The 18,423-nt window shown below is 37.0% G+C and overlaps 1 protein-coding gene across 2 annotated transcripts in view; it reads right to left on the bottom strand.

The window, feature by feature from the left end:
- The window catches only part of EPHA3 (EPH receptor A3), a 360,792-nt gene extending 349,933 nt beyond the window's left edge, over positions 1 to 10,859 (bottom strand). The window contains exon 1 of one of the 2 annotated variants that reach the window (XM_004777946.3): positions 10,562 to 10,859. In XM_004777946.3, coding sequence (XP_004778003.2) covers positions 10,562 to 10,649 — 88 coding nt within the window. In that variant the 5' untranslated portion in view covers positions 10,650 to 10,859. The remainder of the gene's footprint in view (positions 1 to 10,561) is intronic. The other variant, XM_004777945.3, reaches the window with a different exon arrangement.
- Between the last annotated feature and the right edge of the window lie 7,564 nt (positions 10,860 to 18,423).

Here is an 18,423-nt window from a genome sequence, read left to right as displayed (position 1 = left end):
CCTTATTCAACACACAAATGTTTAAGAAAACCTGTTCATTCAGATAAAATACAAATAATAATGACTGAAAAGCATTTTTCAAAAAAAAAAAGACTATTAAAGCATTAAAATTTCAGATCAGAAATGTTAAGAATACCATAATAAAATCTGAGTTTGCCTTTTTTGAGTTATCTAATGTAAATGAGAATTAACTTATCTAGGGTAAACCAGATCATAAAAATAAACCAAGAGAAAAATACTATTCCCTTTTTTTCTGCTTCTTTAAAAACATTTTCAGAATTTAGAGATAGCTATATTTGGTGAAATATATATTGGATGAAGTTTATACACCTAATGAAAGAATAACAACCCAATTTAATTTCCATTTATAATTTCTATGATTATGCCAGTTCTTTACATTCAGTTAAAATGCAAAACCAACCATAAATAGCTTTGGCATATGAAAGGGGAAAAAAATCACAATTTAGACATAACTCTAGCTTTATACTATCTTTGAATACTGTGGGTAGATTAAGGGGTCCAGTTGGGAAAAACTTATAAAATTAGATAATGGCAAATAACTTACACATGGTTATTTTTATCTTTCCTCATCACAAATTTCTAATTCAGAGAAACAGAATTTCATACCATCTAGATTCTAAAAGGTATATACTCATTCATAAAATTTTGCCCACAGTGTGGGGATAGTTCCATTTTGTACAGGGAGAATACTATTGGTGACCTAGACACACAGACACCCTCACACATATATACACACAGTTCTTGACATTGACAGACACACAGACACCCACACACATATATACACACACAGTGCTTGAAAGGGGCTTCCCAACCTAACTTCTCCTTAGTGTGAGAACTACCATTGTATGCAATAAATAAATACATCTTTCCAAAACCTACAGATTTATATTAATTGCTAAACTATATTTGAAAATCAGGAAATAAATACATGTTAACTACTAACAAGCTATTCTCTGTTGCCCTTAGTCACCCCAAGGTAGATAAAGAACATCTGAATTTCATACTCTTTGGAAGTCAACCAACTTTATCATAGACAAAAAGTTAATTTTAAAGCCTTATATTTTTATCAAGGGAGGGTAGGGATAGGGGTTAAAGGAGAGGTATTACTCTTTACTGGGCCAGTAGAATTTAGTCATCTATCTTTCTTTTTTATTTGAAAGAAGATAAATGAACCTCACCTTAAGGAACATATAGGAAATTCAAGACAAAACCATTTTGATATTGATTAATCAGCAACAAAATTAACTCTGGCTTATCCCTTTGCTCCTGTACCTTTTGAGACCTTGCCATGTAATTAGTCAAGATTTTTGTCTTAAAACAAGAGACAATTCAGTTTGGAGACTTTAAAGTCAAGTTTATATTTTCTTGAATAAGAATCCCACAAACTCAAATATAAATTAAAAGTTTTAAAAATAGGAAAAGTAGTTGTTGACTCTAATTACCCAGAAGCAAGAAAAAAAATAAAAGTTTGTTGCCAAGCCCTCATTTTTGCTTACGGCAAAATGTGCCAATAGCTTGAGTGGTTGAATCATTCGTTGGAAAAATAAAAGATAACATATTAGATTTTTTTGGGGGGGGGTACATTACAGTGAAAAAAGCAAGATACTAAAAGCAGCTTTCTGATTTGAAAGACTAATGTCATCAATATGCTGTTTTTGCTCTTTGCCAGGTTAACAGAATTTATTGCAGCAATTAATGCAAAACATATGTGCTGAAGTACCCACATCAAATATATAATTGCCCCCAAGTTAATTTGCTACCTTTCAAAACCCTGTTTTAGCTACCTTTTCTCAATGCCTCCACTTAAATAGAGTACAAGTGTTTTTATGAAAGAGAAGATAAATCATTATAAGTTATTTTCTCATCTTCAGTAATTTCTACATGATCTTTTAAATAGGGAAAGGTTTCTACAGGGAATCAAGTCTACTTTTTAGACTATGTTCTATTTTCTCCATTACTGACTTCTATAACAATTCCTACGGTTAATTCACACTCGATTTTTATTATATAAAACTCATAATAATAATAATAATATTTGTATTATAGTGACCATTGCCTCACAATCTGTGTATGGAATTCCTGGCAAAATCTTTTCTCCAGCATGAGGAAAGGAGTGTTGGAGTGTAAGGAAAGACAGAGGTAAGAATGTGTGAAGAAAAGGCAACACAGAGATTTTCTTCAATTCCTCTGCCTACATCAAATTTTCTTTACATTATTTTCTTGGTGTGTCCCCCACCCACGCATATAAATCATAATTTAGGAGTGTAAAAAAACTATGCCATTTCTAAGCACTCTTGGAAGCACTTTTTGAAAAGTACTTCGAAGCACAATTTTTCATTCCATGACTCTTGGTATTTCTAAGTTACTCTTGCAAAGTCACAGGACACAACAGCGAGTCACTAGGATTCAGGTTCAAAAGCAAGTGCATTTCCTGAAGAGAAGGATGCCTCCCTCATTCACAGGCATTGGCGTACAAGAGAAAACATACGAAGTTAAAACCAAAAGACAAAGACAAGAGAGGGCCTGGCTCAGTTACTACTTTATTATGATTTGTTTCCCAGTTTCCTTAACTGTAACAATGGAAGGTGTTTCGGGGCTGTTTGAATGATTAAATGTGGTCCAGTAAATAGTGAATGATAATGTAGGGTAAAAATCTTTCTAGCCAGCTGAATTCTGTACAATTATTACGACAGCGTTGGGCATGGCACCGAGGCCATATTTAGTCTCGGAATCCCTTGGATTCAAGAATTCTATCTTTCATGAAAAATACTAACGTTCCAACACAACCACGGAAACATCAGCATCATCCTACTACTAACCTACCTCGATGGCAGGGCTCCCAGAAAAATTCTGGCCCATTCCAAGTTTACTCGCAAAATCGGAACAAGGAAAATCCCGTCTTAATAAAACGGTGCCAATCAACTACGGGGCTGCAGTAGAAAAGAGCTTTCGATGTTGCACTGGGGTGGAGGTGGGGGACTGGGGGGAGCTTATGCAACATGCCCCTTATGGCTCTCACGAGGGGCCCAACAGGTGGCATTAGTAGGTGGCTTTAAAGAAAACGGGGTGGGGGTGGGGGTCCTTATTTTAGTTTAGCGAGTGAAGAACTTAAGGGAAGATCGTCTGGAAGACCAGAAAACAGCCCAGAGGTCGGTCAGACAGCAGCAGGCCCGACAACTGGGCGTCTCAGGCGCTCCTGTGTGTTCCGAAAGAGCACCAGGTGGGTTCCAGACGCTTTCCCTACACTGCAGGGAGTTTGTTCTAGAAGCCTGCAGAACGGAGTCCCTCTCTTCCCCTAGTCAAGCGGTGGCTCCATGAACACGTATGTGTGGAAAGGAGACCGCGCCACTTCCTGACGCCAAGCTGAAAAGGGTGGCTGAGAGTAACGACGGGGGCCGGGGGCGTGCGCCAAGGATGTCCGGTCACAGTCTCCGGGCAAAGTCAGGACGTACCTGGCCCGTCGTAGGCGCTCGCGCTCTCTGGGCGGGCCCGAGCCCCAGGTGAGGAGGGTCCAGGTGGTGAGGCGGTCGCCGCCTCTGCCAGCGCCAGCAGCTCCGCGGCCGCAGGCAGAGGGCGCACGATTACCTCTCGCCCGCCGGGTCTCCAGCCCGCGCTCGGTTTGGGTAACTTGGCGCCGCCGCGCCGCTCACACCCACCCTCCGCCCGGCAGAGAGCCGCGGGCCCCGCCGCCCGGAGGAAGCCCACAGCAGCGGGGGTTCCGCCTTAGCCCGCCGCCCGCCCGGCATGCGGGAGGCCGGGGCAATGCGGGGGGCGGGGGGGGGGGTGTTTGCGGCCGCCTGGCGCGGAGACGCTCGCGCACAAAGAACCACCCGCCTCCCGGAGGGTTGGGGCAGGGGCTGGGGGCTGCAGCCCCGGAATTGAGTTTTTATCATCTGATCTTTAAGCACATGCAGAGAGTAAGACTAATGAATGGTTGAGAGACCCCGCCCCCCCCACCCCCGCACTACTGAGCCTGGTTCTGCCGGCGAATTAGTTTGCAGTTGAGATGCCCTGGTGGTGGGTGTGGTGGCAGCGAGGAGCGCTTGCTCATCTCTCAGCTGCCACACTGAAGTCACTACTACCCGCGAAGCCCGGCTTCCCCCTAAAATTTCTCAGAGCCCACGTCTGAAGGGTAATCGATATTGTATCATCAAATGCGGGAGGCGTAACGCGAGGAAAAAGAAACGCCGTCATGCCCTTCTGTGACCACCCCAGTCCCCAGGGCTAAGATTGTTCACAACAGTTTGTTTGTACAGTGCTGCCACTTGTTTTCCCCCTCCTTCCTCGCCTATTATTCTGACTTCACCATGTTGGTTTGGATTATGTGGATTTTCACCCTTTGCTTTGACTGGAACAGCAGGACATGGTTTAGAAAATGAAGGGAAGGAGGGGGCTGCACACTCTGGGCTTCCAGTTTAATAACATCACTCCAAGGTGGAGGCTTTATTTGCTGAACTGGTTTTGATTCCATCCACCCTCCACATGCATTTGCCCAGGCACCCAAAGGAGGAAGCATTCTTTGGCGTACACTCTTAAAACTTTCCTGGATAAATATTTTCTTCTGGGGAAAATCAAAAGTTGTATAAACTTTAGAGAAGAAACAAACAACGCAACGCCCCCCCCCCCGCTTTTTTAAAGTGTGCAGGTTTTTAGGGTTTTAATAAAAATTGATTAGCCAGATGTTTCAAGTGATAAATATTTTATTTTAAGCAAAATATTTATATATTAACATTGGATTTAGAACCTTTGCACGTCTCTACTTCCCCATCTTTCCAATCAACTTTTTATTTTCTTTTCACTTGCAAAGACTTTTTTTCTTTGTAATCGACCACCTTTTTTTTTTTTATTTCAGAGAAAGCTGGTAGGAAGCAAACTAAAACTTGCTGACTTTCAGACTTTTCCAAGAGAAAACCCCCTGCCAGTTTTCAAGAACTACCTGATACTAGGCAGTTTGTAAAGGACCCAGAGATTGAATTTAAGGGGAGCAGTGCTCCCACACCCCGATTCCCACCAGGAGTGTCCTCCTAGTTTGATTTGTGGCTTGGAATTCTTTGCATTTTATAAAAGTCACAACATTACTTTTATTTCTAAAGACATTAGGAAAGAATTGTCTAAGGCTTTCAAATTTCTGAGAAGCAAATTTCAAGTCCTACTTTTTGGTGTACCTGGATGAATAACATAATGAATGTTTCACACCACCAGTCATCCCTTTATTTGAACAATCTGTGGAAAGCTACTTGTCCACTTTGTAAGAGCCCTGCACTGACCCTCTCTGGTGATAAAATCCAGATCTCTGAAAACAGAACCCAAAACGAGACACCTGCATCTGTTTTTCTAAATCTTTTAATGAACAGGAATTGCAAGAACAAGGTTTATTAAATGCTTTAAAGGAAAAGTGTGTATCTTAAAAAATTAAGTTGAGGATCTTGACAGAAAATGATTTGTAAATTTAGCGTTCTTCCAATATATACATATTTCCCCTTACATCTAGTATCTGTGCCAAACAAAATCACTGGGAATGACTAAAATCAAAGGTAACCCAAATCACAGATTTCTTAGTAAGTAAATGTCTGTAAAAACTTATCGGGTTTTGATGATTTGTGGAAAGTTTTATTAATATTTACTTGAAGATTTTATGACTTGGAAAATGTAACTCTCAAGAACAGTCCTTGCTCTTTCCATTTGCGTTGAAGTTAGTAAATCAAATATACTGTGAAAATATGTTTTGCCTTTAAAAATCCTTTGCATATGTAACCAATTATTTGATATTTAAAAATTGCATAGATTTTATTTCAGACAAATTCCAAAGCTTCAGAAACAATCTTAACATTTAAGGTACTGTATAAAGAAAGTTACTATGAGAGGCTAATAGAAGTGAGGGTGTTAAAAAAAAACACACCAAAATTTGAATATTGACATGTGGATAATATATTAATACAATAAAGAATTTTACTAAATCTTTTATTTAAAGATAATAAGTTTCTCAAGAGTCAAGGTGAAATTACTAATTGTTTACATGAGCAAGGCACAAACCATCATTATATTCAATTAATTAAGAAACTTCACATGAAACTTCCTAAGCCCATTAAACAATGTTCTAAAAAAGCCTTCAAGTTTTGATTGTTTACAATATTTTGTTTAAAATTGTTTACATTAATTTTAAGTGCTTTTCATTTTTGCTCCCAATTTCTAGCATTTCATGGAAAATACAACTTTATATAAAATGTAACCATGATCTAACACGTGGCAATGGCGTTTTATCATATGTAGTTTCCCTTTTATAGTTTCAGTTGTTTCTGAATTATAAATATATCCAATTGACCTTAAATCTTAAAATAGGCAGAAAAGTGGTACCAACTACAGTACCAACAATAAAGTATAATTTTGAAAACTTGATAGCTGGTTTGTATTTCTAAATCTATTGTTAATGCCAGAGCATTTTTGGTTTAAAAGAATTCTTAATTGCTCACTTATGACAAGGACTAGAATGGTGTAACGGATGAAATGGAAGAGTGAGGAGAATGGACATTTTTCCCACTTGAATTGTTATCATCAATATTAGTTGTTGGGAAGATACAGATTCAAAATGAATTAATTTCGTGATAGATTTTGAGAGGTTACAAGAAGTTTCTTTCCGGCACAATCAAAATATTATCGTAGCAATTCAGGTTGTCAGTAAAAGCTTAAACAAATTTGCTGATAATCCTGTTAATGACCTAGGTCAAGTGTTAACTGTTGTGGGTTATAAAATAGTGAAATTAAGGTTTCTCCTACCTCCAGGCAAATAGCATAGTTATAACTATTGGGGGGTGGGGGTAGCTATTAGGGAAGCTATTAAATTACGAAAATGTATAATGCATTCAATTATTTAGTCTAGCATGATGAAATGCTATTAAAAGCAAATGTAAACCCTCTTCAAAAAAAACACCTATAAAGATATGACAGCTTAGTCTCCATAAATATTTCAATCACAAGGTATTATTATTTGATAATAATAAGTGTTTATATATGAAAAGTGATGCCAATTTATAGTGATTGTTAAAAATGGAATAATCCATTGTTTAATTGTTTGTCTCTAACATTCGCTTAGTAGTCAAAGGGAAGCATACAGTGTTCATTTGCAAATTTTACTTTTAAGCTTTGAACAATCACATAGTCCCCTCTAGTACTTAGAAGATTTATGTTCAGCAAAATACATTTCAAAGATAGTGTCCTAGCCACTCCAATAAAAGTCTCCCAAAATAAGTAGTATATAAATATGCAGATTTAATTTTATTTACTTTTATTTTGAAAACTTTGATTTCCAATGTAAAGAGCTCTATGGGTAAATGTTAATCGAATTTACAAATGCTTCTGGATAGAAAAATGATTCAATGCTTATGTACTGATGAATTTGCAGTACATTCTCCTCAGACTCCTTCAAATGTAGGAAATTATTTAAAGAGAATACTTTATCCATTGCTAAAGAGATTGAAACTTCCATTTTATAGCAAGTTTTTACCTCTTTGCAAAGTTATTTTTATTTACTATTATGATCATACATTTGGGGTCAGAACTGGGACCAAATATATGAAGTTCTTAAATAACATGTAGTCTAGCAATGCTATTTTACCATGAGTAGTGATTTCCCATTGTAAGTCTTTTATTGGTGTGTCATGTAAACAGAGACCTGATAAGATTTTAGCAATATTCTATGCAGCTTTACTAAAGTTTTTATTTAAGTAGATAGGCCAATTGTTAGTTTAAGCAATCATTGAAATTACAAATAATCTATTAACGTTGAGGAGGCCAGTGATAGTATCACCTGGCATCATTTTCTTGAAAGTATATTAGAAAGTTATTGGTAACTGGATTAATAAAAAGAAAGTTCAGATGAAACTTTTTCTAAGTTTTTTTTAACTTTTTAATCATAGGCCCATGGCATTTTAATATTGATATTTGACTACCAGACCTCAAATTAAAAGAATATCACACAAGGGAAAGCAATTAACTCAATTGCTTGGTTTTGTTACCTTTTAATTATATCATGTCTAACTTCATAATAGATTGTGAAATAAATTCTAATAAATTTTACTAGTAGATTTCTAGTAAATTTTCTTTGGTGTTGAAATAAAATTTTTAGCATAGTATTTTAAATACAACTTAGTATTTTATATCTCAGTTCTCAAAATGTATACCAAAATCTATATTAAACAGATTCATCTTATTATTACTTCCACTCGATATATGAATTTTCAGAAGCATTTTACTTTCTATTGAAATGATATTGTTAGAATTTCATGGAAATTTTGGCACATACTTGGATTTTTCACTTTTCATGTTCCTCAACTCAACTATGAAGACCTAAGCTATTGCATTAATATTTAAAATTTCACTCAAATATTACTCAAGTTAAATCATTCATTTTAAATTTTATTTCAAAGTTTCCCTTCATGACCTCAGGAGGGAAAGGAGACACTACCCATAGGACATGATCTGGAAAGAATAATGCCAGGAACAATGGATAAACTTTTATCCAAACAAATTAAATGTAATTGTGTCAGTTTTCTGCATATAGTTCCCTTTCTACATACATTCCTGCCTACATAATCATATATACATTAGATACTGAAACATATACAATGTGTGGCTTAAAAGAAATTTACATTTGATTATTCCTGTTTCATTAAATTAATTTGCAGTAGTTTTATATGAGCATGAATAAGTTTCAAGGGTCTTTTTTTTCTCCTTGCAGTTTACTGAAATGTTATGTTTTCCACAAAAATACTTACTTTCTCAGCTCTATCCCTGTGCATTATTAATTCAGTAAAATCCATTATCTAAATAGTTTATAAATATTCCATCTGGAGAAATACAATTTATCATAGCAGTATAGGAATAATATTGTTAGACTTCTAGTTATTGTCAACTCTTGAATATCTTCAAAAAATAGGATTAAACAACACTAATTTTAGCTTACTGATATATTACTCATTATACTAATGATACTCTTGCCTTTCATTCAATAAAAAAATGATTGGCCATTACTTTCAAATAAAGATTTCAATTTTATTTGTAAAAAAAAATGTCATTTATAGGTGATCCAATGATTTTCTTAATTCTTATATTTTAGAATTTTCACTTTCCCAGTTAAAAAAAAGACACAGAAAAATTTAATGAAATCCATCAAATTGATAATGGCAGTCACTAAGGAAAGAACAAAATTAAACTGCTCTATTAGCAGTGAAAGTAGGTCACCAAATATGAAAGGCAGTTTTTAGATCTAATTAAAAAGTTTCTACATATTTTGAGTATTTACTAGTCTTTTTTAGATAATGCATACAATATACAACAGGGTTGGCTTGCCAATATATTTTTAGTGACAAAATATATAAAGAAGCATTTTCACATCTTGCTCAGTATTGCTAAATTGCAAAACATTGCTAAGTGTTATTGTCATAAATTCAAAATGATTAAAAGGAAATCAAAGTTGCAAGTGTTGCTTTAAAGCACTCAATTATTTAGAGAACTTTGTCTTAAGAGTCAGTGATTGTATTCACAAATCATTAGGAATAGATCACAAAAGGTATATATGAGAAAAGCAATGTATCCATCAAATACACAATCTTATATAGGAAACATTCGTGTCCTCAATATTACATTTGCACTTTAATCCATTGAAAAGGAATGAACACCCATTAGAAGGAAAATAAATAACCCAACATCAGGAAATGCCATTTGCTGCATATGGATATTCTTTCTTAATTTGTTATTCAGTTATTTACTATACCTACCCAGAACTTTTCACTTTTCAACAAATACGTTCCCTTATTTGTATATAAACTCTTAAACAAAGAGAATCCAACCTAAGCTTATTGTAATTCCTGCAAATATTACTTATGTTAATGTGGCATATGCTGCTCATTAAAACCTGTACCATAGAGCAAACCATCGCCTGGCGGGATACACATCATTTCAATACAGCATTGCAATATAAACACCCACACACCACAATACACACACACACACACACACACACACACACACAGGCACACACACACCATCAGTTTCAACAAACTCTGATTTCCCTTTAGTCCATTCATAAATGCCATGATCCTAAGTAGGAACAACCTGTCATTACCTTTAAACATACTAAAGAATCTAGCGAGGAGGGTTTAATTTTCTTTTAAACTTCTCAGAGTACTACATGGTCATAATTAGAAATAAAATACTGCCATGGCTATTTGGCAATTAACATCGTGGGTTGTAAAACTGGAGGATCTTTCTTTCTTTCTTTCCTTTCTTTCTGCTTTAAATTGACAAACAAGGTAATTGTTTGAACTGGTATTAGAGTAAAAACACATTTTAGGTTTAGGCAATCCAAAATTCTCTCTTAAAGTCTTTTAGAAGACAGCAGAAAATAAAAGCACATCTTTAGTTTACTCTCAGAGGAAACTGCTTTATGCTGAGGCACCTTAAGGACCTGAAAAGGTTTCAGTGAGAACGTGCTTTGAAGAGCGTTAGCCCTGCGGGGCAGGGCTGTTTGCTGTACCTAGCTTACCTTCATTGGAAGGTTGGAGAATCAGTTCCCCGAAGCAGTTGAGAATGGAGCAGCTGAGAAGGAGGAGGATGGAGAGGTGACAATCCATGTTGCTGGTGCAGAGGGCAGTGAGAGGAGCATATCTCCATGAAGCATGCCACTGATGTGAGGGGGAGCGCTCTGATTGCTGGAGAAGTTACCATGCTCCGCTCGCAGGCTGATGTCAAGTTTGACACTGGAGATAAGGAGGAGTCTGGCTGCCTTTCCTCGAACCTCGCTCAGGGACTTCCCTGGGTCCTAGTGCCGTCGGAAGCGAGCGCTGTAGAGGAACGCGCTGCACGCGGAGGAGCCTCGGAGACTCGCAGACTGCTCTGTGAGCAAGGGGTGGGGCTGGGGGGGAAGGGTGCGCCGCCCATAGGCAGGAAATCCAGAAGTTGTGATGGGGCAGTGGTAGAGAGCAGTGGAAGGTATGGAAAAACACCCGCTCTTTATTTCCAGTGAAAAGCAACTGTTTTATTGTTTGCTATACATGCTCTGTAGGTTAATTCCCTGAAGAAACCAGAAACCCTGATAGGAGTGTCATATGGCAGTGTGAGTGGAAGAGAAAGTGAAATGCCAGAAGATGTTTGTATTATAAGAACAGGAGCCTTTCATTTTAAAAAGAAAAAAAAAAAATCAAAGATGATTGTATAATTCAAAGGAAAATTAGGATTATTCCTTCACTACGTTCAATATAATCCTAACTCTTATGAGTCCTTTGTGGTGCAGGAGGACACTAACACACACCCCAGATCAGGAAGTCTTTCAGTTCTGTACCAAGTGGTCTCAGGGCTTTCAAATAGACTTGGCACAGGGATTTCGATGTACATTGGGTATACTTTAATTTTCCAAACTGAGGAGTAACCTTCACCATGCTAAAGAAGTGAACAAACCTAGCCCCAGGAATAGCTGCTGGGCAGCATTTACTTTTTTCTGTGCTGTGGGTATAATACAAATCAAACCTGAAGTTCTTGACAGCACATCGCTACCCCTCTCCCTCACCATCCCTGTTAAGATCTCTGGGTTCTGTGAGATAAACATGGCATAATTCACAGCTCCACTTTCGGCTTTTCAGCCACTTCCAATCTGATAATAGTTGGACACTGTTCTTCTTTAACATTCCAAATCCAATGCCTAAATAAAGTGTCCTAGCACTTTCTCACTTTACACCATGGCCAGAAATGATTTCTCTTATTTCCAGTTCCCTTGCTGGATAATATAAGTGCAATCTATTTCAGCTGAATAATTTTGTGATTTATATTTTGAGAACTATCCTCACTTATCCTTAAAACATCCCCCAGAAAATGATTACTCAAATATCCTCCTTCTCATCTCTTTTCCTATTCTGAACAGAAAACAAGACTTAGATTCCTTGCACAACTCCAGAAAGTAAGGATAGGTTGACAACTTTAAGATCAGTGATCAATTTTAGAGCACTAAGTTGTAGAATCTAAATAAGGGTTTGAAAAGGCCTTGCTAATAACATATTCATTTCACAAACACGATGTTTTTAATGAGAGAACACAATTTTCACATGAATTGAAGTTAAGAGCTTCTGAGAATAGCTTGTTGGCTGGGGTGGGGGGTTGGGAGGTGGGTTGAGGAAGTGAGAGGAAGAGTGGCCCTGCTCACTTTCTATGTATGCCTTGTTACTTTGTATCTCTAACTTCTTCCCACATTATGTCACCGGAGGCTGTATAACCCTCTTCAAGTGCCAAGTCTGTCAGAATTGAAAATAATGACAGATACTGAACAGAGGACTCAGATAATGGTGACTCTGGGATTTTTTTAAAGTTGCAACACAACTTTAGTCTTTCCATAAGGCACAGTTCCATTGTTCTAGGGTTAGATAAGATTTTTCTGAAACTTGAAAGAAAATAAAGTCTTATTTGGAATGGCAGTTTATAAACATTTTGGAAAAATATGCCAATGTGCTGATATCCACATGCATTGGCTTCCCCTTACACTATTCTCTCTTCACAATTAACTGCTGTCACTGGGGAAAGAGGCATTCATGTTTGAAGGAAACTACAATAGTGTGAAAATGGGTAAGAAGCAATTCTTGGCCTGGGAATATAATATAAACAATACAAGATCTCTCCATTGTAGACTCTCTAAATCAAGAGACATCAAACAATAAGTAAAGTATTTCCACAATCTGAAATACTTATTAAAAATCCCTCTGCCCACCACAGATTTACTGAATTAAACCTCTGAGGCTGGGACCCAGGAACCTGAAATGTGACAAGCTCCTCAGGAGATCCTTGTGGTGATCCCAAAATTTGAGAACCATTGCTGAGTGTGAAGAGGGAAAATCAGAAACAGAATGATGAGATCTGAAGCAATTTTAAAAGTAAAACTAAAGTACTATGAGCTGAACTACAATCTAGTAAAAAAGAAAGAAAACACAAGATGAAATTAAAATATATGCGTGAGGTGAAACAAACCCGAAGAAAATCTGGATTTGGGCTTTGAGGAAGAGGGCGATGACCAACCTCTGCAATGTTTAGTTCACCTAATATTTCAGTTTAACAGGATGTGAATGTCTAACATGTGCCTTATCTTGTGCTAGACGCTGAGGGTAAAATCATGAAGAAGACCTTGTCCCTGTCCTTTAAAACAATTTAGAATCCAATATGGCAGGTGTTAGATAGAGGTAGAATTTTTTTATAGTGTGGGGTGACGGTTGGGGACAATTCAAGTTGGGGTTAAAGGATATTCTTCTAAAGGAATAGATGGCGATTGAGTGGCATAGAAAAGATTTATTTTGAAGAGAAGAGAGACTATATTTGAAAAGCATGCCTTCTGGAAGAAATAACAAATGCCTCTATTACTGGAGCATAGATTTTTGAGGTGAGGTGAGAGGGTATGAAAAAGAGGAGGCAGGAGGGATAGGAAAGAGGAAGGTTAAAAAGAATTTTGCGAAGTCTTCTAAGGAGTTGGGCTTGAAAGTGATATGGGACAGAAGAGAGACCTACTCAATTTGCATTTTAAAAAGATCATTTTGCTGGGCAATTGGGAGGTTCAGTTGGTTAAGCAGTTAAACTTCTGACTCTTGATTTCAGCTCAGGTCATGATCTCAGGACTCTGAGATCAAGCCCCACATCAGCCTATTCTCTCAGCGGCAATTCAGCTTGTGATTCACTCTCTTCCTTTCCCTTTCCTTGCCTCTCCACCCCCCCAACCGCCCCCCCCCCCCCGTGCTCATCCTCACTCTTACTCTGTCTCTCTAAAATAAATAAATCTTAACAAAATAAAAAGAAAAAGATCATATTGGTATATTTAAGTGGGGGAGAGTAAAAAGGAAGCACAAACACCAGTTAGGAGCCAAGAGACCAATTGGAATCCCTTTGCAACAGAATAGCCAATATCATGTGGTGATAGAAGTGGGGCTCTTTTTTTTTTTTTTAAGATTTTATTTATTTATTTGACAGACAGAGATCACAAGTAGGCAGAGAGGCAGGCAGAGAGAGAGGAAGGGAAGCAGGCTCCCTGCTGAGCAGAGAGCCTGATGCGGGGCTTGATCCCAGGACCCTGGGATCATGACCTGAGTTGAAGGCAGAGGCTTTAACTCACTGAGCCACCCAGGCACCCCAGAAGTGGGGCTCTTGAATCATACTAAATTGGTGACTGCTCTTACTCTATTACTCTTAGTAAAATTCTAGTAATAATAGATCCTTGTGATAAGGATGTTGTAGGATTAGATAAGATTTGGGATGGTACAGATAAAGTCTAAGCCTAGTGCTTGACACGTTAAAAACATCATATATATATATACATATATATATGTATATATATTTTTAAATCTTGATCTAGAAGAGAGATCTAGAAGGTATGATGCTGAACACTTCATCATAGACTGATTACAAGAAATGAGGTGGATGGAAGTTTCTAGGAGGCCTTTCAATCTCTGGCTTGAGGGAGAGGGTAGTCAGGAATGTGAAAGCAAAGATGGGTATGAGATACAACAATTTCTGTTTTAGGTGTATCTACATAAAATGGCCCAAGGAAAAGTCAAGGGTAGATGAACTACTAGGAGACAAAGATCCTAACTGGAGTTCTTCTTTTGGGAATAATTTCTTGCAAATAATTATTATTTTTTTAAAAAAGGAGGCTCATCCACATAAATCAAGTGTTGGCAGAAAGATGAGTTGGCCACGGATGAAAGAAACCCTAGCATATACCAATACTTAGAGGACAGGAAGAAATAGAGATTAGAGAGCTAGAAGAGATGAACATATCATTAAAACTTTTTAAGGGTTTCACAAAGAATTCATGGCCAGAAGTGCATGCAAGAAAAATATTCAATAAAATATCGACTGAATAGTGACAGCTGGATTTGACAGCCAAAGATTTTGATGACTTGGGTGGTTGCAGTTCTGGAGGAGTAATTGGGCATCACGTAAACATTGAGCTGAGGGAGTAAATGGAGTGAGGAAGTAGAAAGATAAATGTACTATTTTTTTCAAGAAGGTGAACTTAAAGGAGAAGTCATGCCTAGGAAAGGAAAAAGCAAGAGGTGATAAGAGTACTAAAAAATGGGAGAGGGTTGCAAGATTCTTCTCTCATGTGCTTGACTGACCAGTGATACAAATAACTGAGAAGAACTTTGGTGGATCAAATTTGGGGTATGGAGAAAAGGTGGGGAAGTAATGGCTTTTGTGAGGGACATGGCAAGATACAAGTGTAGATATTCAAGCCAATAGTTAGAAGATAAGCCCAGAAGGGAAGGCAGGTTAGACACTGCAAGTTAAACACTCATTAGTGAACTGGTAATAGCTTAACCCACTGGAATAGATGAAATTGTCCAGCAGGGGGCGCCTGGGTGGCTCAGTGGGTTAAGCCCTGCCTTCGGCTCAGGTCATGATCTCAGGGTCCTGGAATCGAGTCCCGCATCAGGCTCTCTGCTTGGCAGGGAGCCTGCTTCCCTCTCTCTCTCTCTCTGCCTGCCTCTCCATCTACTTGTGATTTCTCTCTGTCAAATAAAATAAATAAAATCTTAAAAAAAAAAAAAATTGTCCAGCAGGGTCATAAACAGTCATAAACATAAACAGTGGGGGGGGGAATCAATTCTCTTAAATAAAATATTCAAAAAGCAGACAGAGGATGTATAATTATCAGAATTAATTGAGTAGGAGTAAATGTTATAAAATAAAGTTAAGAGAGAATGAGTTGGAGATGGTAAGACAGATGAAAATTTCAGAAAGGGAGAGAATCAACAACAACAACAACATCAACAAAAAAGATGTTTTCAGTGAATAGAAAGACCAAAGGACTGGGAATCCCCACCCAGAAAATCATACTTAGAGCTGCAAAATTCTTTAGAGCTTATCATTTTACAGTTAGAGAAAGAATAAAACATTAGTGACTTCATTCTGTTCACACGGTCAAAGACAACAATAGAGAAAGTATCTGAAAGCTCTTGCCAGTATGCAAAGAAAACATTAGAAAAAATACTTACGAGGAACTTTATAGGAAATCTTCCATTACCTAAGTGTTCGATGCTGATTAGAATAGAATAACCTGGGGCGCCTGGGTGGCTCAGTGGGTTAAGCTGCTGCCTTCGGCTCAGGTCATGATCCCAGAGTCCTGGGATCGAGCCCTGCATCGGGCTCTCTGCTCGGCAGGGAGCCTGCTTCCTCCCCTCTCTCTGCCTGCCTCTCTGCCTGCTTGTCATCTCTCTGTCAAATAAATAAAAAAATAAAAAATCTTTAAAAAAAAAAAAAAGAATAGAATAACCCAAGAAAACCTCTTGAAGAGTTGTGATTTTTGGGGACAGTGACTAAATTTTGGACTTGAAAATAGTCACAGTAGGTTGCACAAATTAATTTACTGTATTGTAACTAATATTCCCTGAATTAACCTATCTCTACTTTAAACATGCAAGTTTATGCTATCAATATAAAAATGCCTGAATTATTAAAAAATGCTAATTGTAAGTTACGAAGATTTCGTTTGATTTTTATAAAGTCGTCAAAAGGAAAGTAAAAAAAAAAAAATCAGAAATGTGATTTGCTTGTCAGGATCAACCAGTGCTATCCAAAACATTCTATTACACTGACTTTTATTTTTTATTTTTTTTAAAGATTATTTATTTATTTATTTGACAGAGAGAGATCACAAGTAGGCAGAGAGGCAGGCAGAGAGAGGAGAGGAGGAAGCGGGCTCCCTGCTCAGCAGAGAGCCCGAAGTGACTGGATCCCAGGACCCTGAGATCATGACCTGAGCCGAAGGCAGCGGCTTAACCCACTGAGCCACCCAGGCGCCCTACACTGACTTTTGTAACTACCTCTGAAACATTTCTTCATTTTAAAAAACAGACTTTACTACTACCATTACTTCCTAATCTTCCATTTCTCTTCCCAAAAGACAGTCAAAATAAGCCAAGAGTCCATCTTAAAATCTAAGGAAAACATCCCAAAGCTCTGAGCAAATTCTGAGCAAGAGCACATGGAGTTTGAGGTGGTGGGGAAATGAGGGAGCATTTGGCTGAAACAGAACCAGTTTCATAGAACTTTTGAGTCTAATTTTTGAGAAAAAATCATATGTATTTACACACATACATTCTATGTATATACTCACATACATACATGCACACGCGGAGGAAATACTGTATTGATACTCTACCCAATAATGTTTTCTAGAATGGGTTGTCTCAATTTTTAACAGGCAGAAGATTGGGAGCTTGTAAAAATGCAGACTCTGACTTTGGAAATCAAGCACAGGGCCTGAGATTCTGTATTCTCACAAGTTCTTTACACCATGTCTTTTGCAGGTCTGATAATACTTTGCATAGTAGAGTTCTAGAATATATAGATCTTGTTTGGATAAATTAGTATAAATATGTAGATATCACATAAATACAAGCATAAACATATTAAAAAGTCAGATGGTTAAAAATAGATGAAATACATGGTCCAATGGATTCAACTTTATCTTTCAGTAAATTTCCAGATAAACCTAATGCTCCCACAAACTAGTTAGATAATACTGTAATAAGCTAAATCACTCTCTTCTTGTAGGTAAGTAGTCAAGACTAATTCACCATTACTATGAATTCTTCCTCTGCTTTTATCTAAATCACTCTTGTAAGCATCTTATAATATACTGATCTGCCTTGTTATTGGAGTGTTTAAAGGGTATGAACTGTCTACCCAATATTTTAAGTTCTTTAATGACAAAATAAATATCAAACATTATCTAGAAGAGAGAGGATACTGCTCAACACAAGAATGTATAATAATCTCTTTCATTTTATTTTATAATATGTTGAACATGTGATAATTACAGTTTGATAATAATTTCTCAAGGTATGTAATTGAGGCCAAATTTCAACTATCCAAGGGGATTTGCAAAGCTTAACCTGCATAAGAAAACCATTGTAAAAACAAACCCATGACTTAATTCAAAATGAATTTGTGTTTACAAGTACTAGGACATTTATCTAACGATGAAAAATTAATATCCCTTATTTCTAATGGATTAATTTTAATTACAAAATAGCATTTTAATTTTCTTGATATACTGATAGGTAGTTCAGTAAAACAAGTATTAGAAATATGGCTTAATGATGTCATATATATATATCATACATATATGATTTTGGCTCAGGTAAAAATGTAGCTGCAACCAGAGTAATTTTCAACAAAAAGCAAAAAGTGATAAAGGATTATTAACTAGTCCATGAACGTATTTTGAGAACACATGGCTTCAATTTTGTTTCTCAAGTATCTTGTAAGCCTGAACATAAAATAGAATTACTCAATACAGAAAAATTAACTGATTATGTGCTTGTCTAACCATAGTCATCTATTCAGCTGGGAACCAGAAAAATAATCCATATT

This window comes from Mustela putorius, unplaced genomic scaffold (assembly GCF_011764305.1).
Source record: "Mustela putorius furo isolate JIRA1106 unplaced genomic scaffold, ASM1176430v1.1 tig00003834_pilon_pilon_pilon, whole genome shotgun sequence".
In the NCBI taxonomy this organism is placed as follows: Eukaryota; Metazoa; Chordata; class Mammalia; order Carnivora; family Mustelidae; genus Mustela; species Mustela putorius.
This window is presented reverse-complemented; position numbering and strand designations above follow the sequence as displayed.